The 20,893-nt window shown below is 44.9% G+C and overlaps 1 protein-coding gene across 1 annotated transcript in view; it reads left to right on the forward strand.

Moving 5' to 3' along the window:
• KIF28P overlaps nt 1–20,893 on the forward strand; it is a 64,971-nt gene that overhangs the window by 22,445 nt on the left and 21,633 nt on the right. Inside the window, exons 7-15 of the mRNA XM_015408446.1 lie at nt 2,166–2,277; nt 4,905–4,972; nt 8,128–8,217; nt 9,329–9,335; nt 10,303–10,335; nt 11,455–11,571; nt 12,640–12,730; nt 17,287–17,341; nt 20,031–20,154. Coding sequence (XP_015263932.1) covers nt 2,166–2,277; nt 4,905–4,972; nt 8,128–8,217; nt 9,329–9,335; nt 10,303–10,335; nt 11,455–11,571; nt 12,640–12,730; nt 17,287–17,341; nt 20,031–20,154 — 697 coding nt within the window. The remainder of the gene's footprint in view (nt 1–2,165; nt 2,278–4,904; nt 4,973–8,127; nt 8,218–9,328; nt 9,336–10,302; nt 10,336–11,454; nt 11,572–12,639; nt 12,731–17,286; nt 17,342–20,030; nt 20,155–20,893) is intronic.

Here is a 20,893-nt window from a genome sequence, read left to right on the forward strand (position 1 = left end):
AACCTTTTCCCCCTGTTGTAACCCCCTTAATTCTGCCATGGGGCAAGGCGTGAACTCCGTTTCACCCCTTTCCACATCCTTCTCCCAACCTTCAACTAAACAGCCACCCCCCTTTGCACCAGGGACCTCTCCTTCCCTGCTCTCATCCCGGTTCTCTGGGATGAACTTGTCTCGCTTACCCTACTTGGGGCCAGGCGGGCCACTGCCGCCCCCCCCACTCCTCTGCTAAAATCCGTCCAGATGTCAACACAGAACAAGTTTTAATGCTTATGTTAATCGTTCCCCACGATGGCCACCTGTGGCCGTAGGGAAGGTCAAGTATCTTTGGCCATTCTTGTACATATTTCCACCCCCCCCAATCCTCTGCTAAAATCCATCCAGATGTCAACACAGAACAAGTTTTAATGCTTATGTTAATCGTTCCCCACGATGGCCACCTGTGGCCGTAGGGAAGGTCAAATATCTTTGGCCATTCTTATACACACTCACAAACAAAGAAACATCTTTGGGTACCCCTTACCCTTTAAACATTTCCCATTCCCTCAGGACTTTCCCCCGTGGAAAGTCTGATGGATAAGTGATCACTAACCCTACGTGCGGTCCCAGTGGCCTTTATAACGGGGCGTCCCCCTTGGCCTTTTGCCGCATCCCCTTGGATCCTTTGTTCCCCATACCAGTGGTCTTACTTGACCAGTCTACTCACCGAGCTTTCCGTCACTCCGTCAGCAGGGTCCCGGCTGTGGTTGAGAGAGCCTCAAGCGGTTCTTGCCCCTCGAGTGGGTTACTGCGTGCTCAGCTGTGGAGCAACCTCCAAATCCGGGAAATCCTGGGTGGGCCCTGGAGGTGGTCCACCACGAACACCAGACCCCCCGTGAAGAGGCTGTATCCCACCGCCGCCGCCAAATTGATACGTGCTGATTAACCGGACACAGGAGTCGAGCAGGAAAATCCAACACGGAAGCTCTCTCAAGTACAGCGTTTATTGAAGCATAGTTTGCAAACCATGGAGAGAGACGTTAGAGGTGGTCTCCGTCGTCTCTCTGAAGCTGTGGCGCAGCACAGAAATTCTTTATACCCCCCCTCCCTCTCTGGCTGGGTGGACCAATCGGCCACACCCCCTCACAATCTCACCTAACTCTACACTAAGTTTCCCCCCTTCCCATCCTTGTTCATCTTCAGTAATTTTCCGTTACCTGGGTGGGGTTTGTCTTGTTCACCTAGCTGGGGCCTCTTTTACCAGCCTGTATCCTAGCAACGCCCTGTCCCGTTATCTGCTAAAGCCAGGCCCTGTGTAGCACTAAGAATTTTTGGAATTTCTACATGTAAGCTTAGTTACTTCTTCAGCAGAGATTCAGAACAGCTCTGAATACACTTTTTGCCCCCCCCTTTCAAATACATGATGAAAGAACATCCATCTTGCAATAAACTTATTGAAATATGCACAATACCTGTAGCCTTATTTTATAATACAGCACGTTAGTAAAGAATTCAGTTACCCAAATCCTGTTCAGCCGGTGCAATAGATGGGAGATTCCAATTCTTTTTAAATGCAGCAATATACCAACAGAATGCTACTAACAAATTGAAAATCTCGTCTCTACATTTTCAAACAATGTTTAGAAATAATATAAAACAGCTCTCAAGTTTCATATCATGTCCTGATTTAAATTACTTGTAATCAGAATGTCTGAATAATAGGACACTACACCTAAATGTGGAACAAATCTGCACATGGCTACTGACATCTCTATGTCTCTGTGGGTCCTGCAGGAACATGTTAATCTGTAGAGAGTCAAATATAATTCAAACGTGATCTTAAAGAACCTCTCTTTCATCTCTACTCACGCAAGAGGATTCTAAATCTAAAGTATTGGGTCACTTATATGGCCATGACTGTTACAATAGATGACAGATGCATTTTCTTCTTTTTAGTGGATTTTGTGGGCCACTAAACTGAATCTTTAAAGATCTGCCACTTTAAAAAGGATTTATTCAAATAACCCACCTCCGCCCACCAGTGATTTCAAGTGGCTGCTTCTCAAATCAATAGTAATAATATCTGTCACATACCCAGTAAATATATCCTAGTGAATTGTGGTTTTGAGACACATTCAAAGTATATCTGTTGCTCAGCTTATTTTTCCCCATTGTTTTCCTTCTTCTAGTGCTCTGGCTGAGGCTGCTGTGGGGAAGAAAGTATTGCATGTCCCATATAGAGATTCAGTTCTTACAAAACTCTTGCAGTCTGCTTTGGGAGGAAACAGCAGAACTATTATGGTAAAATTGTCGAACAAAAATTTTCTGGTGTGAGGAAGTCATACATTCTATTTGTTTTTTAATGTAATATTTATTGTCTGAGGGAAATATCCTAAAATATGTTAAAATTCCAAGGCATAAATCCCACAATCTGTAAGTAGAAAAACAAATCCTAAGGTACGTTGTTGCGTAAGCACTCTGTAAGGCAGCAGCTCATATTAATTATGCTTTCCCATTGGTTTGGTTGCAGTGCTTGAGTATTCTTAATATTGCAAAATGTGTAAAAATAACCTAGAGGTCAAGTGGGAGATAAATGAATGAGTGTAAAAATGCAGGACATCCAGAAAGATTCCTGTAGCGTTTTGAACTTTTACACTAAAAAGTCTTTTGTGACAGAGATATGCTTCCTAGTTCTGAAGCCACATCTAGCACAGTGTACATCGGTCTACTTCATTTTGGTGCATTAGAAGAGTAACAGCACAGACAATCCTAGAGAAATTATTGATGTTGAGCTGTAACTGTCTGACTAACTAAAGCAGGTTCCCCAGTGTGACATCACTGGATGCCATGGCACATGCAACGACTTTTCCTGGTGCCCACTGAACTTTTAATAGAGTGGACAGAGGCCCATTGTAAGGCAGGGCTTGTTACTAATGGCCTTCATTCAGATGAAAGGGTTTACATGGCTACAATAGTAGCTGCAGCCATTGGAGGATTGGGAGGATTGGTAAGCACCTGGGCTTTCCTTAGCCAGTATGTGGGTCCATTTCTTCTTCAGGCATAATAGACCTTTGCCATGAGCTACTTTTGCAAATCAGAGATGGAGCTTTGTTCTAAGAGTCCAAAGAGCTGGACGGTTCCATGAGAGGCAGAGTAGAGGCCCACCCACTTCTTCTCCATCTTGTTGTCCTCCCAGCACCCTGACCCTGCTGTTGTTACCCAAAACAGGCAGTCTTCACTTAGTTTGGGGGAATTAGCTTGGAGATGGAGCGAGAGGCGGGTAGCTGAAATCTCCAACTCTGCATACGGGAATTTGTCCATATGAGAACTCTAAAAAATAACCAGGCTGTTATTTGTGGGAAGGGGCCACAGTGGCTCAGAGGTTAAGATGCTGAGCTGCAGACTGGAAGGTCTGCAGCTTGGCAGTTCGAGACCCTAGTGCAGCGTGACGAAGTGAGCTCCCATCTCTGGCCCCCGCTCCTGCCAACCTACCAGTTCAAAAGCAAGAAATTGCAAGTAGATAAATAGGTACCACTTTGGTGGGAAGGTAACAGTGTTCCGTGCACCTTGGCATTTAGTCATGCCAGTCACATGACCACGGAGAAGTCTTCGGACAGCGCTGGCTCTTCGGCTTGGAAACAGAGATGAGCACCACCCCCTAGAGTTGGATTCAACTGGCTTTCAAGCAAGGGAAACCTTTACCTTTACCTTTTATTTGTGGAAAGAGTTTTTCTTGAAACAAAAAGAAAACAGAATAAAACAAGGATGCACACAGCAAACACAAGAGCTAACTAGGAGAATCAGGGAGGAAAGGGGAAAGCATTGTAGGGATGCGTGATAATTACCAGTCTTAAAGAAGTCCATGGAAAGCAGCAAAGTCAAAGCAGAAATGGCCAGCGTTTCAGGAAGCGAGAGAGAACCCACACGCAAGTGGGAGTGTGAAGGGGATCCAAGAACACACACACACACACACTGTTGGGGCAGCAGGGTGACATTTATAGGACAGACATATCCTGAGGCAGGTTGACTCACCACCAGAAGACAATGAGCTGATTCTACCGGAGGTAGACAAAGAGGTAGGAGAGGTTTGATGGCCCTACAGGCACTGGGCAGGAAGGGTGATGGGGAAGGTGAATAGACTTAAGCGCTGATTAATCGCTTCTTAATCAAGCGTAATGGGTGAAGGGGAAGTCAGGCTTGGTGCTGACAGGATTATTCCTGGGTGTATGGGTGACCCATTGTTCTGAGTCATGCATCTCTCCAGGGCAAGGAGGGGGTAGTAGCCAGCAGCCAGACACTCTGTCTCGCCTTGAAAACTGCTTTCCCAGGCCTCTGCCTGACTGGCATCCATTTTGGCCCAAGCAGTGCCCTGCACTTAAGGTATTGATTGGGGTGATATATGGCGGGATGTTTCTGGCTTTGTAACCTATAAACTACCCCTACGTGGGAAGGCCTGGCGTGATCTGGTCCATGGGGTCACAAAGAGTCGGACTCGACTATGCGACTGAACAACAAAAAGTGGGAAGAGGGGTCTGACTGCTAACACTGTCAGCCAAAGTACAGATGATGCTAACCTTGAAATACCAATGGCTGGACTCTGAATAAGGCAGCTTCATATGTTTAGCATAATTGTCATGCATCTGTTTTGCAAAGCAAGGAGGGGAGAGGTATTGTGTTGTGTTTAGCTCTATCCTCTCGCTACAGCCACTTTGCCTCCTAAGGCAACCATTTTGGGATGATGTTCACCACCCTCTCTCAAAATTCCAAAAATGCCTGCAGGCTCCAAAAGATTTGGGATCATTGAACCAAAGAATCTTAAGCTGGTGCTGGGATGAGGCTGGCCACTTGTCAATCCTTATTCTATGAATAAGCCCATCACTAGCTAGATTGCAGACTCACCTGTGCTAATTCTCTGTACACATTTACAGATTGCAGCTATTAGTCCAGCAGACATCTGTTACGAGGAAACATTATCAACTTTGCGATATGCTGAGAGGTACATTATTTTTGCATCTTGTTAGACAAGTGGTTGGAGTGGAGTGCTAGGTGGAGTGCTAAATAAGGATGAATTGTAACTTTCTTTCACACAAACTGTCTCATGAGAGCCCGTGTGGTGAGTGGTGGACTCTAATCTGGAGAACTGGATTTGATTCCCCACTCTTCCACAAAGGCCCCGCTAGGTGATCTTGAGCCAGTCCGAGTTCTCTCAGAACTCTCTCAGCCCCACCTACCTCACAAGGTGCCTGCTGTGGGGAGAGGATGGGAAGGGGATTGTAAGATGCTTTGAGACTCCTTAGGGTACAGAAAAGTGGGGTATAAAAAAACCAACTCTTCTTCAATTCTTCTATGGTCACCTAAAAATATGGTTACCTAGAAATAGTTGCAAATATTTAGATTCACTCTGGTGTTAGTGATGATGAGGTTTTAAGTCTTTAATTAAATCAGATCAGTCCTTTTCCCAAGTCAAGTTAATCTAAAATTATAAAGAGTACTTTTGCTACAGATAATATTTATAGGGGTTAAAGGAGACACTACTATCGTGCAATTAATCCAAAGGTGGAGAGCATGGAAGGAAGCAGATGTGATACATGGAATAAGTCATTGAATGTTCAGATGTGTATCCTAAGGCACAAAGTATTTGTATCCAAGAACATTGGGATTCTAAGAACTCTGGTGGCTTCTCCACCCATCACCCCCTTTCTCCACTGACACATCAACACCTCTTAGATGCCTTTCCCCCAACATTTTTCTCCAGCCATGCTGCTGCAGGTCTTTTTGCGGGCTTTTAAAAACTCAGATATAGTGCTAGACCACAAAAGCAATTACTATCTATTGCCTTTGTCTATTTCCAATTCAAATGGAAGTTCCTTGTGTTTCTAGTTTTCATTTTAGAAAATGACATATTTTCATTACAGTGAAACCAGAGGAAAGGTGTAGGCCATTTTTGTCCCAATTGCCAGGAAAGGGATGGGAAGGGGAAGCTGCATGATGGTTGGTGTGCTACTATTTGTATGTCAATATTGTGCTCCAGCACTATTGTGATCAATTGCGACTTAACTATTTCAAATTTTAATAGAACTGTTACAACATTATAGCACACGTGGGAAGAAAAGCACCAAAAGCGGCGGGGGGATAGAGTCCAGTAGCTACAGAAAGCTGCTCATTATCCTTCCAGAGGAAGCAAGGGCTCAAGGCACAACATAATATATTCAGATGATGTACTTTTGGTGTCTGCTTGTCTGGTTTCTATAGATACCTCTCAGCTTGTGGCACCCAAGGATGTGGACAGGATCCTTGGAGATGCCTGCCACCTGTGTCCTTGATCCTTGCCCTTCCTGGCCAATGAAAGCTGCTAGAGGGGGGCTGACCGAGTGGATAAGGGGAGTGGTAAATGCTTCCTTGACAGTGGAAGTTATGACACTCATACTCAGGGAAGCAGTGATTAGACCTGCTCTGAAGAAAAGAAAAGAAACCTCCCTAAGCCCTATCATGTTGGAGAACTTCCAGCCAGTCTCCAGTCTTCCATTCTTGGGAAAGGTGGTAGAGCGGGTGGTAGCTTCTCAGCTTCAGGGGCTCTTGAAAGAGGCTGATTCTGTGGACCCATTTCAATCTGGCTTTAGGTTGGGATTTGGAACACAGACTGCTTGGTCACCTTGATTGATAACCTCTACTGAGAGCTAGACAAGGGGAGTGTGGCCCTGATAGTTTTCCTGGATCTCTCAGTGACCTTCAGTACCATCAACCAAGGTATCCTACTGGGCTGCCTCTTGGCACTGTGTCTAAAAGGAATCACGCTACATTAGTTCAAGTCCTCTCTGGGAGGTCAGTTCTACAAGGTGCTGCTAGGGGATTCCTGCTTTGCCCTTTGGCCTGTGGGATTCCACACAGTTCAGTAGTATCATCCATGCTATTTAATAACTACATGAAGCCTCTGGGAGAGGTCACCAGGAGATTCAGGCTGCAGTGTCACCAGTGTGCAGATGATACCCATCTCTACCTTTCTTTGCTACCTCATTCTGAGGAAGGTGTTGATGTTCTAAACCGGTGCTTGAAGTCAGTAATGGGCTGGATGGGGGTGAACGTGCTGAAACTTAATCCTGACAAGACAGAGGTGCTGTGAGTTAATAGAAAGGCAGACCAGAGACTTGAGAGCTCCCCTGTCTTGGATGGGATTATATTCCCCTTGAAAAGCCAGATTCTCAGTTTGGGAATGTTGCTCAACACAGTGGGCTGCTGTACATGTGGCTGCTGTAGTTAGGAGTGCTTTTGCTCACCTTTGGCCGGTGCACCAGCTGTGCCTGTTCCTGGCTCAGTCTGGTCTAGCCACACTTATCCCTGCCTTTGTTATGTCTAGACTGGACTTTTGCAATTCACTCTACTTGGGTCTGCCATTAAAGAGCGTTTGGGAGCTGTAGCTAGTCCAGAATGCTGCAGCTAGATTGCTGGTCAGGGCCAGTTATCAGGATCATGTGATCCCAATATTACAGCAATTGATCTGCTCCCAAACCCAATTCAAAGTGTTGGTTTTGTCCTTTATGGCTTGGGACCCCGCGGTCTTTGAAGGATGACTTGCTCCCATATGTTTCTACCTCTGGCTTACGATTGCAGGAAGCGGCACTCCTGGCTGTCCCAGCAATCAAAGAAACTCACCTGGCAGGCACACAGAAGAGGGCCTTTTTTGTGGCAGCTCCTCAGTTATGGAGCAACCTCCCCAGGGAGCTTACCTGGCCCTCAGGAGGCAGTTATGGACAGTTTTATTGAGCGCTGCATTTAACTGATGTCGTTTTCATTTATTGGTAGTCCTAACTTGAATGTTAAAATCTAAATTGTGACTTTGTATGTGTTTGTATGCCCTGACCTGGGTGGCCCAAGCTAGCCGGATCTTGGAAGCTAAGCATGGTCAGCCCTGGATGGGAGACCACCAAGGAATACCAGGCAGGGACTCGACACATAGGTGGGCAATGGAAAACCACCTCTGAACGTCTCCTGCCTTGAAAATACTATAGAGGTGTCATGAGACAGCTACGACTTAACAGCAAAATAATAATAATAATATTTAAAGCCACCTTGAGTTCTGCCTTGTATTGGAGTCTTATTGTTTTGCAAGAGCGTACAGTGTGGTCTTTTCCCTCTCTCTTTTTATCTTGAAAGAACAAAAAAGATAAAGAACAACGCAGTGATAAATGCAAGTCCAACTGAGAAACTGATAAAGGAACTGAAGGCAGAAAACTGTAACCTGTTGTCCAGGTTGTCAAGTGTTCGAAATTCTGGTAAAAGAGTAGCAGATGAAACAAGTATGTATTACAAAGGAGAAATTGTAAAATAAATACGTACTGGGCAAGAAGGCCTCATATAACATTCAGTAGTCTTCTCCACTTTTCTGAAAATCATGCAAATTATGCCAGGTGTATTTTAAAGGATTATCAGAAGGTTTATTGATGGGAAAAGAACAGAGTGAACAGAGAGGAGAACATAGTAATGTAACCCACTAAGGTCCTAATATCTGTAGGGAGAGTGGGCCGGTTCAGTCGGTTTTGACAGCGGAACTCCCACCTATGGTTATTAAGAATATGTAACTGCTGTTACTACACATGCACTTAAACACAGACATAAAAGAGGCAATACAACCAATGCACTTTAACATTTAAAATAAACTCTTTATATAAACAAAGCATGGAGGTTTTCATATAAATCCTCATTCACTTTTGGTTGGTTGCTATTACTTCATAGCAATGAATCTTCAGGATATTACTGAGTACAGATATCTTCAGCATCCACAAGGATGCACAGAACAGAAAAAATACCAAGCACATAGATAATACATATATTGTAGGTCCATATGTTGTAAGCTCACAGATACTGGAACAGCATATGAGGTTTCCAGGCTGTACTTGGGATGCTGCAGCTCTTATCAGTTGACTCCAGGATTTACCTGCAATAATTCAAGGCAGGCCTCAACACAGCAAAGTCTATATAGGCCTCTCCCCAAGATGTTGCCTCTTTCTGGGCCAGGCTGAACTGCTGGCTGCTGGAAATACCCAGCCTCCTTTAGGGAAGGCTACAAACACTGAGCATGCTCACTAACTAAGTATAGAAGGGGGGAAAGGGAGTTAATTGATGCAGTAGCCACCTATTGGCAAAAGCAGGTGAGCCTGATCCTTGTATGCTGTTAACAGCTACAAAACTGCATGGGTTACAGTAAGGCACGTGAAATCTCCTGAGATGGGAAAAGTTTTCTCACATAAAAGAACTAGGTGATTTCCCCAGAAGAGTTCAGTACAATATAACTATGATAAACTGCGCCAGCTGGGGTGGGAGAAATAACCCAGAAGAAAGCTGCTGGGATGATGAGTGGTTTTGTTCTTGTTTTGTTTTGTTTTGCCTTTCCTAAACTGCTAAACTACTGGGGAGCATTAACTGAGACTGCTTTGTGAGAGGACAGAGTTTGAGGGTGAGTGGGTGCTTATAGCCTGCTGAAGAGTGGTGTTTTTGTCTGGGTCTCTTTGGGTCTTTTGTCTGGTCTGTTGCATATTTAACAAGGTCTGTTTGCCTGGGGCTATTTGCAGGCCCCACCCTCTGCTGTTGCTGCTGGGAGGCAGGGGCTGTGGACCTCTGAACTGTGAGGCTCCTCCTAGGCAGAGGTGCGAGCCTTTGGTGCAAACCAAAGGATGAGAGTCAAAGAGTTCTTGACCTGTAACTCAGCTTGGGGATCAGACCTGAGGACCCAGCATCACTCTGGATACTTTTAAACCACTAACCATCTCTGAGGCTGCCTCTCCCCATATGAACCCCATAGAACATTACGTTCTACCACTCAACACCTCCTGGTAGTCCCTGGTCCAAGGGATGTCTGACTTGCCTCAACTAGGGCCAGGGCTTTTTCAGCCCTCCCCCCTGCCTGGTGGAATGAGCTACCGTATGAGATCAGGGCCCTGCGGGACCTCTTACAGTTCCACAGGGCCTGCAAAATGGAGCTCTTCTCCAGGGCCTTTAGTTGAGGCAGCGGGCATCCCTTTGATTTGATTAGGCCTCCCCCTCCACACCCCCAGTGACTGTTGAGCCAGACTGGGACCACATTAATCTGCTGTTGAGGTGCATTGTTGTTTAATGCAGATGTTTTTAAGGATGATGATTTTATGGATTTTACATTGAGTATTGTAATATCTTTTTAAGATTGTAAATCTCCATTAATTGCAGAAACATATATATTGTTACTCACCCTGAGCCTACAATGTGGGGAGGAAGGGCTGTAAGTTTAATGAATAAATAACCAGTTATGGAGGTAGAAAGACAGCAGGGGAGTGGGGGCTTTAAATCTTTTGGCAGGGAGGGAGAGGGGCTGTTGCTGGCCACAGCTCTGTTGGCAAAAAGACCCTTTAAAGGGTCTTTGCCAGTGGGGGGGGTTCCGCGGTGTACGCGGGGCTTCTTTCCCAGTGGCAATTTGCTGTTTGGGATTCAGACCCGCGCCACTACCCCACTCTGTTTAGGAGCTGTGGCCAGCAACAGCCCCTTCCCTCCCCGCTAAAGATTTAAAGGGTTCTCCAGCTGGTCAGGAGGCCATGTGCTCTCCCCGCCAAACAGCTGAAGCCCTTTAAATCTTTTAGTGGGGTGGGTGGGTCTTGGGGCATCCCCACCCACCCCAGAACACCCCCCAAATCCCCCGCCACATTGTCCAGGGGACCTGGCAACCCTAGCCCCAAACGGCAACTTTCTCAGTGGTCTCAGTCTAAAAACATGGGGTAATTGGGGAGGAAGGTTTTCGCTTTCTCTAGATCAGGGGTGGCCAAACTTGCTCAACGTAAGAGCCACATAGAATAAACGTCAGATGTTTGAGAGCTGCAAGACATGAACAAATACTACACACGTTTTTACTGGGAGAGATGCAAATTTGCTTTCTATTAACATTAAATGAGGCTGCCAAAAATAATAACAAAAGTGGTAAAAAGCAGATACCGAGAGTGGTATTTACTTGTCCAGTGATATTTGTCTGCTAATGATATTTAGCTTCCCCAGGCCGCCCTGCCAGGAGCCGCACAAGATGTGTGAAAGAGCTGCATGCGGCTCCCGAGCCACAGTTTGGCCACCCCTGCTCTAGATGCTGAAGGGCTCGGTGTCTAATAGTACAACTAGACAATCTCTGCACCACAGCCTCTGCCTTGTAAGAGACTGTGTCAACCAAAGCTACATAATTAATATGTAATGTCCATACGTTTTAAGATGGATAATAAGACAGTCCCGTGCAATACACTCCGTTTATATCAATTTTTCTCCCTTTAGAACATGAGCAAATGATAAAGTTAATACTTCAGACATATTTAAGAACAATTTCTTCAACAACTGAATGCAGAAGAATAATAATTTCAGTATGTTAGGAAATCTGTGACTTCAAGTAGGAATTTGGAATCCTGTGAATACTGCTGATAATTTATTTTTTTTCAATTTCCATGAAGTTAAATTTTCTCATTTTTACCAGAAGAGCTTCGTTGTTTGCTGGCTGAAAATGAACTGCGGATTCAAGCCATTCAAGCAACGTGGGAATATCGGCTGGAAGAAGCCCGGAAAGAATGGGAACAGCAGTATGCTGCAGTAACTCAGGTGCTAACCTCTAGATGCTGAAGGAACTGCTCCACCATGCCTTGCTTTTGAGTTTTCCCAGGGGCCTTCGAGTGGCCACTGCTGCGGAAAAGTGCAGGAATTTGGTCTGGCCCAGCAAGGCAATTATCATGGTCTTGAAATGATAGATATTTAATCAGTACAACTATATGCCTTTCCCAGATAGAAATAATGTACTCTTTGAGCAGCGTAGGGTTGCCGGGTCCCCCTGGCCAATGGTGCGGGGTGGGGGGCAGAGTTGCCATATCCAAGTTGGGAAACTACTGGAGATTTGAGGATGGAGCCTGGGGAGGACAGGGACCTCCAGTGGGGTACGATGCCATAGAGTCCATTTTCTCCGGGGGGACTGATCTCTGTAGTCTGGAGATGAGCTGTAATTCCAGGGGATCCCCAGGTCCCACCTGGAGGCTGGCATCCCTAAGTTAAATGGATAGAGTAGCCCTGTGCAAGAAAGGAATGCTTGTGTAGAACTTCCTCTCCTAAAAACCTGCTGAAATGAATGAGAGCTTGTGTATTTTAGCTATATAAAATCTTGGACTGGTTATCTGCCCGTGATTCATTCATTTAAAATCAGAGTGGATTTGCCATGCACTAATGAACTCTTTGGTTGTTTTCCCAACACCTATTGTCTCAAAAAATGCTCTTAAGCTTAAGGAGAGTGGGGATTTCAAGCAGCCTCTCCATTCTGAATTAGTCCTAGTAGCTAGGATAGCGGCAGGCTAATAAAATATTCATAAAACCTAATCTACTCAGGGAAAGGGAAGAAGAGGAAGGTGTCAAGAAAGCCCTTCTGGCTTGCCCTTTCTTACCCTTTTATTATACACCCACAGTTACAGACCTGGGTAGCCACGGGATGGCTCTGTCCTAAATCTGTTGTCTGATTTAAAAATCTGGCTAGCTTTAAGTGAAAATGCTCGGCAATGTTCAAAACATGACAACAGATAAAACCTCTTTTCCAGAATCTTTGGGCAAAAATCAATGTGTCATATATTCTTAGCTATATTTTGGCTCAGCAGTGTTCTGAAAAAGTTTTAATGAATTCTTCCACAGGAGGGACGGATGATAGAAAAATTTCCTTATCTTGTGAACATCAATGAAGACCCTCAGCTTTCAGGCGTGCTGAAATACGTCATTCAAGATGGTTTGTTTTGTTTAAGCGCTGCATATATATTGCTCTTGTAGGCACAGCAGTTTATTATATTATAGTGCATAACAATCATCACTATGCATTAAAATAGTGCATATTAATAATCACCACATGGTACTTTCAGTGTAATATAAAGGGCAAGTTCCCATTCTGAGAAATTTACAATCTATGGGCTGGATTCTGAACACCACCAGTATACAGCACTTGTGGAAGCAGGTCTTTCCCATCTTCCTCTTATCTCACAGCTCCCTTTGGAAAAACAATATGGTGGGGAGGGTACCCACGCAGCATGGGCAGTTGCAGTGAGGAAGGTGAAGTGGATGCCTCTTCTGCTATCAGCAATCTGTAGGATCCAACTCAAATGTTTTCAGTGGGTGCGGAGACAACAAAGGTGCAAGAAGTATGTAATTATGTTAATGCTATATTGATTTTGCAGGAGAGAGCTTGTTTTCCATTACAGCAACATTACCCCAAAAGGAATTATTTTTGTTTTGGTTGAGAATTTAGGAAGTAATTTGTCTTTTACCCTGAGAAAACAGGCCGTTTTTGTAAGTGAATTCAGTTGACTTTTTTGCCAACAGCAAAGTGAATCTTTCTTGACTATCCTGAGTCTGCAAAGTGAATGAAACATTACATTGACCAGTATGTACATTCTATTTAAACATGGTTCTCTTCCACTCTGAATCTGAAGGGGAGCAATCCAGGCCATTCTCATGAGAGTCATCTGTGAAAATGATCGAAGGATGGCTTAAGCACCTTCAAGACAAAGTGAACATTTTACTGTAAAGTAGCAAATGAAAATTATATTCCCCAGATCAGTTCACCATTAGCAACTCAAGGGTGACCTTATCTTGGCATTTAATTCAAAAAGTAAATGTTTCCGTATTTCAAGTAAGTAAAAAAATTATTATGATGCACAGGTCTGGCAATCTGAGAGGGAGGGGGTGTTCCGGTGGAATTAAAGTTTTTGTTGAAGAAGGAGCTCCACACTGAACAGCTTTGTAAAGGCTTCCCCCCCCCCCATCAAGTTGCCAATTTAGGGTGACCCCTTTTAGGGTTCTCAAGGCAAGAGACATTCAGAGGTGCTTTGCTATTGCCTGGCTCTAGGTTGTTGTTGTTCAGTCTCACAGTCGAGTCCGACTCTTTGCGACCCCATGGATCAGCTCCCGCCAGGCCCTCCTGTCTTCCGCCGTCCTCTGAAGTTTGCTCAATTTCATGTTTGTTGCATCTATGACACTGTCTAACTATCTCATCCTTTGCCGTCCCCGTCTTCTTTGACCTTCAATCTTTCCCAGCATCAGGGTCTTCTCCAGTGAGTGCTCCCTTCTCATTTGGTGGCCAAAGTATTTGAGCTTCAGTTTCATTATCTGGCCTTCCAGGGAGCAGTCAGGGTTGATTTCTTTTAGGATTGACTGATTTGTTCTTCTTGCAGTCCAAGGGACTCTCAAGAGTCTTCTCCAGCACCATAGTTCAAAAGAATCTATTCTTCGTGGCTCAGCCTTCCTTATAGTCCAACTCTCGCAGCCATACATGACTACTGGGAATACCATTGCTTTGACCATGCGGACTTTTGTTGGCAGGGAGATGTCTGGATCCCAGGAACGTGAAGTCTGTCACTACTTCCACGACTTCCCCTTCTATTTGCCAAGGAGTGATGGGGCCGGATGCCATGATCTTAGTTTTTTTGATGTTGAGCTTCAAGCCCACTTTTGCGCTCTCCTCTTTTACTCTGAGCAAGAGGCTCTTTAGATCCTTTTCACTTTCAGCCATTAGAGTGGTATCATCTGCATATCTGAGGTTGTTGATCTTTTCCCCAGCAATCTTAATTCCCGCTTGTGATTCATCCAGGCCAGCATTTCGCATGATGTACTCTGCATATATATTAAATAAGCAAGGTGACAGTATACATCCTTGTCGTACTCCTTTTCCTATGCTGAACCAATCAGTTGTTCCGTATCCGGTTCTAACTGTCGCTTCTTGGCCCTTATACAGGTTTCTCAAGAGACATGTGAGGTGGTCTGGTACTCCCATCTCTTTAAGGACCTGCCATAGTTTGTTGTGATCCACACAGTCAAAGGCTTTAGCATAGTCAATGAAGCAGAAGTAGATATTTTTCTGGTACTCTCTTGCTTTCTCCATAATCCAGCGAATGTTGGCAATATGATCTCTCGTTCCTCTACCTCTTCGAAACCCAGCTTGTACTTCTGGTAGTTCTCTATCCACGTACTGTTGAAGCCTAGCTTGTAGGATCTTGAGCATGACCTTGCTAGCGTGTGATATGAGTGCAATTGTGCGATAGTTTGAACATTCCTTGGCATTGCCCTTCTTTGGGATTGGAATGTATACTGATCTTTTCCAATCCTGTGGCCACTGTTGCGTTTTCCAAATTTGCTGGCAAATGGAGTGCAGAACTTTAACAGCATCATCTTCTAAGACTTTGAATAGCTCAGCTGGAATACCATCACCTCCACTAGCTTTGTTGTTAGTAATGCTTTCTAAGGCCCATTTAACTTCACATTCCAGGATGTCTGGCTCAAGGTCAGTGATTATACCGTCGTGTTTGTCAAGGACATTGAGGTCTTTCTTGTATAGTTCTTCTGTGTATTCTTGCCATCTTTTCCTAATCTCTTCTGCTTCTGTTAGGTCCCTACCGTTTTTGTCCTTTATCATGGCCAGCTTTGCATGGAACGCTCCCTTGATTTCTCCAATTTTCTTGAAGAGATCTCTAGTCCTTCCCATTCTATTGTTTTCTTCTATTACTTTGCACTGTTCATTCAGGAAGGCCTCCTTATCTCTCCTTGCTGTTCTCTGGAAATCTGCGTTCAGTTGGGTAAATCTTTCCTTTTCGCCTTTGCCTTTCGCTTTCCTTCTTTCCTCTGCTATTTGTAAAGCCTCATCAGAAAGCCATTTTGCTTTCTTGCATTTCTTTTTCTTTGGTATGGTGGTGATTGCTGCCTCCTGTACGATGTCACGAACCTCTGTCCATAGTTCTTCAGGCACTCTATCTATCAAATCCAGACCCTTGAATCTATTCTTCACCTCTACTGTATATTCATCAGGGATGCGATCTAGGTCAAACCTGAATGGCCTCGTGGTTTTCCCAATTTTCTTCAGTTTAAGTCTGAATTTTGCAATGAGTAGCTCATGATCTGAACCACAGTCAGCTCCAGGTCTTGTTTTTACTGACTGGATAGAGCTTCTCCATCTTTGACTGCAAATTATATAGTCAATCTGATTTCGGTGTTGCCCATCTGGTGATGTCCATGTGTAGAGTCGCCTCTTAGGTTGTTGGAAAAGGGTGTTCGCTATGACCAGTGTGTTCTCTTGACAAAACTCTGTTAACCTTTGCCCTGCTTCATTTTGCTTTCCAAGGCCAAACTTGTCTGTTATTCCAGTTACCTTTTGACTTCCTACTTTAGCATTCCAGTCCCCTATGATGATGAGGACATCATTTTTTGGTGTTAGTTCTAGGAGGTGTTGTAGGTCTTCATAGAACCGGTCTACTTCAGCCTCTTCTGCATCAGTGGTTGGGGCATAGACTTGGATTACTGTGATGTTGAATGGTTTGCCTTGGAATCGGACAGAAATCATTCTGTCATTTTTGAGATTGTATCCCAGTACTGCCTTTTGCACTCTCTTGTTGACTATAAAGGCCACACCATTTTTTCTATGAGATTCCTGGCCGCAGTGGTAGATATAATGGTCTTCTGAGTTAAATTCGCCCATTCCTGTCCACTTAAGTTCACTGATTCCTAAGATATCGATGTTCAGTCTTGCCATCTCATTTTTGACCACGTCAAGCTTACCTTGATTCATAGATCTTACATTCCAGGTTCCTATGCAGTACTGTTCTTTGCAGCATTGGACTTTCCTTTCACCATCAGACACATCCACAACTGAGCTTCCTTTCGACTTTGGCCCAGCCGCTTCACTCTTTCTGGGGTTACTTGTACTTGCCCTCTGCTCTTCCTCAGTAGCATATTGGACACCTTCTGACCTGAGGGGCTCATCTTCCGGCATCATATCTTTTAGCCTTTTGATACTGTCCATGGGGTTTTCTTGGCAAACATACTGGAGTGGGTTGCCATTTCCTTCTCCAGGTGGATCACTCTTGGTCTGAGTTCTCTGCTCTAGGTAGCAACCCTGATATTCCTTGGTGGTCTCCCATGTAAAGACTAACCAGGGCCGACTCTGCTTGGGCTCCAAAATTTGACAAGACTGGGCTAGCCTGGGCCATCGAGGTCAGGGCTTGTAAAACCTACCAGTGTAGAAAGCTGCTTGCTAGTTTAGTGTTGGAAACTACTTTCCATATGATTTTCTTTCCTGATCCTGAATACATAGGCTTGATACATCTCATTACTGTGAACAGTGTGGTGGTTCTGCTGTCTACTTTTAGCAGATCTCCTGGATTACAGGCTGCAATAAATTGGGGTCAGCAGCATAGATGGTTTTAGAAGGCAAATAGCAGCCCTTGTTGAGAAGATTGAAAGCTATGTTTAGCAGCTATGTTTGCAGACTTTCAAGTGTAAAATGGAAACTTTTTATTTCAGGTTCTTCTGATATTGGTCAGTCATCCTCAAATGCAATAACCCTTAGAGGTCTGGGGTAAGTACTCACACTTTTGTTTTTTTTAATGTCAAAAATTTTATTTTGGATATATCAACACATTCAACATTACATTGCATTTCTTTTATCACATATCCCTTTCTCTTATCTCCTCCCCCCCCTTTTGTGGCTTCCCGCAATGCTCCCCCCCCTTTCCCTTTTATATTTCTATTTTTCCTTTCCCCTTATCATTTTAAATTTCAAGGTAACAATATCTTAATCTAAACATTCCAATCCTTTATATGTTTCTGCCCTTAATAATTATCAAAACAAAGTAAATTATGTTTTACATCACACTTTTGTGGCCTTTGTTCCCATGCATGGGCTATGTGGTAACTTGAAAGAAAGCTTGGAGGCGCACAGAGGGGGGCAAGTGTCCTGAGAGAGCATCAGCTATAATAAAATGCTACCAGAGCGGCTATGCTCTGTATTGCCAGCTTGGTATCTGGGTGGCTGGAGGGGCATCGCTTATCAAACAAAAAAGGGATTTCTGGATTCAAACATAATGAGAAACCATGGCTAGTCTCAATCACTGCTAATGACCCAGGTACAAACCATACTTTAGAATCCGCATGTGTTAGGCAGCCCACATTTGGACTACAGTTTATAACCCGCAGGTTATAATTATGTCTGAATGCAATAGGGTTGCCAAGTCCAATTTTCTTACCGGCGGGGGAGCCTCACTGGGCTCCGGGAGCCGGTCCTTGATGCGCGTGCGCTTTGCCCGCACGCGCCGCCAGCACGTCACCGGAAGTGACGCGTGACGTCGATCACGTTAAAGGTGTGGCCCCGATCGTCGGAGGGAAAACCATAGAGTTTTCCCTCCGACGATTGGGGCCACACCCTCAATGTGATTGATGTGGTTGCGTCACCTCCGGTGACGCAGCCACGCTGCGCTTCGGGGGGGGCGGAGTTCCCCCCAGGGCCCGATTCCACGGCAGCAGAGATCGGGCCTCCGAAGCGGGGGTTTACCCGCCACCCGCCCCCACTTGGCAGCCCTAGAATGCAATATTACAGGTCTTGGTTATTTCCTTGTAAGTCTTTGGGAGAAAAATAGAATGATGGAGCACAAGAATTATTCCACAAGCTGGCACTTTCCACAATTATTATAATTTGTCTTTTCTGCTCTAACAGCTCACTGTAGCTTACTCCAGAGAATCCGAGCTGTCAAGCCTTTACGGTTAACTTCGTATTTTGTGTCCCTGCCCTCTGCACTATTCTTTTTTCTCCAGTTTATTTTTGTGTATGCATTCTGCATCTACAACCAAAACCCGCATTTTTTGCTTTATTGTGGTTAATAATGTCACTTGTAACCTGTGGAGGGGGCGTCCAGTTGCCACTGACTTGGCCAAGTGCGTAAGCAAGGGGCGGGGCACTCTGCACCCTCCCCTTTCTCCCCTCTCCTCCCTGCTCTCCCACCTCCTTTGGCTAGCTGCCACTGGGCTATTCCAGGCATGCACAACCCATAGAGGGGTGCCAGGTTGGTGGCTGGCTGGCTCATCTGTCGAGAGGGGTGGAGTCCCAAGGGTTTTTAATTAAACAAACAAACAAACAAATGGGCCTTCAAGCCTCTCCCAATACATCTCCCTCCAAGTTGTGTGCAGATTGGCTTCGGGGAAGGGAAAGGATCCCTGCTTAGGGTCCAATGTGCAAAGGATGGAGGAGTGTGTCAAACATTCCCCTCCCCACAAGCTAGAAGTGTCAAACTCCCAGAAGACCTCTCCAGGCTGCCCCTCTACCTGCCCTCCAAGTTGTGTACAGATTGGCTTTGGGGAAGGAGGAAAAGATTCCCCCCCCCACGGGGTCCAATGTTCAAAGGATGGAGGAGTGTGCCAAATGCTCCCCCCCCCCCGCAAGCTAGAAGCAGCAAGACAAAAGTGGAAATAGGGATGGGGGAATGGGCAGAGATGACTAAAACCTCATCAAGTAGTCTGCTTATTATTCCCTGTGAATCAGAAGCTGAAGAGCAAAAAGGTCTGGGGGGAAACCACTTTCAGATAACCCGGGGGCACCTCTGAATGGCCATGAAACAAAAGCAGAATCTGGAAAGAGCTGCGATGCAGGAGGAAAATGAGAGTGGGATGCAATGCAGAGGGAGATTTCTGCTTCTGACGTGGCTATGGACAAACTGCAGGGGAACAGACGAGTGCAGAAAGGCTCTGTGTCTTGCTGTGGCCTTGTGTTTCCTGCAAGATACCCCAGGCATATTTTTGTGTTTGATTTGCATTGTGTTCACCCTATTTGTCTTGCATAATCTATTGTTTTCATACAGTCAGCAGGACATCAACAGCCTTTGCAAGGTGAACACACAGAAAGTTTAGATCCAGTCTGCTCGCCATCAGACAGTTAGTCCATCTAACACGGTATTGTCTACTCCAATTAGTGGCAGCTCTGCAGGTTCTTAAGTTGAGGTCTTCCTTTGCCCTACTGCCTACAGACTCCTCAACTGGAGATGCCAGAGATTAAGCATCAGATCTTCTGCTTCAGAAGATGTTTCCCACACTGAGCTCTGGCCCCTCACTGTCAGTTTCTCCTCCTCATGAACCTTATGCCATGTTCAGTATTTTTTTTTCTTTCCCTTTAATTTACTTGAAATGAAACCAGTAATTTCGCTATAGGAAGAAGCTGTAGTATGGCTTTTATCAAAGTTTTGTCATGGCTCTGAATTGCTTGTTTTGCTCTCTTTCAGTATTTTGGATAAGCATGCAACAGTCACAAACACCAGTGGCAAAGTTACTGTAACTCCTCAAGATAATTGCAAAGTAATAGTTAATGGTGTGCCCATTGTTGTGAAAACTAAACTGCAGCATCTGGTGAGTTCTCTATTTACAATTTACCTTAGGACTTTCAGTGTTTAACAACAGTTTACAGTTTTATGTTGCTAACAGAATTCTAAGCCATGTCCAAGCCAAACAGTATATCCTCAGTACTGTTTCACCTTTGGAGTGTTAAAAACAGATGAGGCTTTGGGATTTTCAACTTCTAATGGTCTCACAGGAATTGTGAAGACTGGGAGGGGAGTGGGTAAAAATATCTGTATCATTAAAAAAAACTCCTTACTTTAGAAGGTATAGATGATGTGTGTGAGCCACTAAGCCAAGTGCAGCACTCCTGCCACATATTATGCCTTGCCAGGAGCTTGACAGACCCCCCTGTTTCTGCAGACCAAGAGGTTTAGCAAGCCTCTGATGGGCTGCCAGGCATGCACAGTGAGCTGTAGTCTGATTGGAAAGTTGTACATTGTGTAGGCTGCTGTAATGGAATTTTAAATGCAAACCTGGGAGAGAACGTTTTTGGGTCCTTCAATTACCATGCAACTAGAAGAGGAAAAGGAGCTGCAGTGGCTCAAGTGGTTAAGACACTGAACTGCAGGCTGTGGAGGGTCAGTAGTTCAGCAGTTTGAGACCCGAGTGTGCCACATGACGGAGTAAGCTCCCGTCTCTAGTTCCAGCTCCTGCCAACCTAGCAGTTTGAAAGCAAGAAATTGCAAGTAGATAAATAGGTACCACTTCAGTGGGAAGGTAACAGCGTTCCATGCGCCTCCGCATCTAG

The sequence above is a fragment of the Gekko japonicus genome, unplaced genomic scaffold (assembly GCF_001447785.1).
Source record: "Gekko japonicus isolate JY-2015 unplaced genomic scaffold, Gekko_japonicus_V1.1 scaffold897, whole genome shotgun sequence".
In the NCBI taxonomy this organism is placed as follows: Eukaryota; Metazoa; Chordata; class Lepidosauria; order Squamata; family Gekkonidae; genus Gekko; species Gekko japonicus.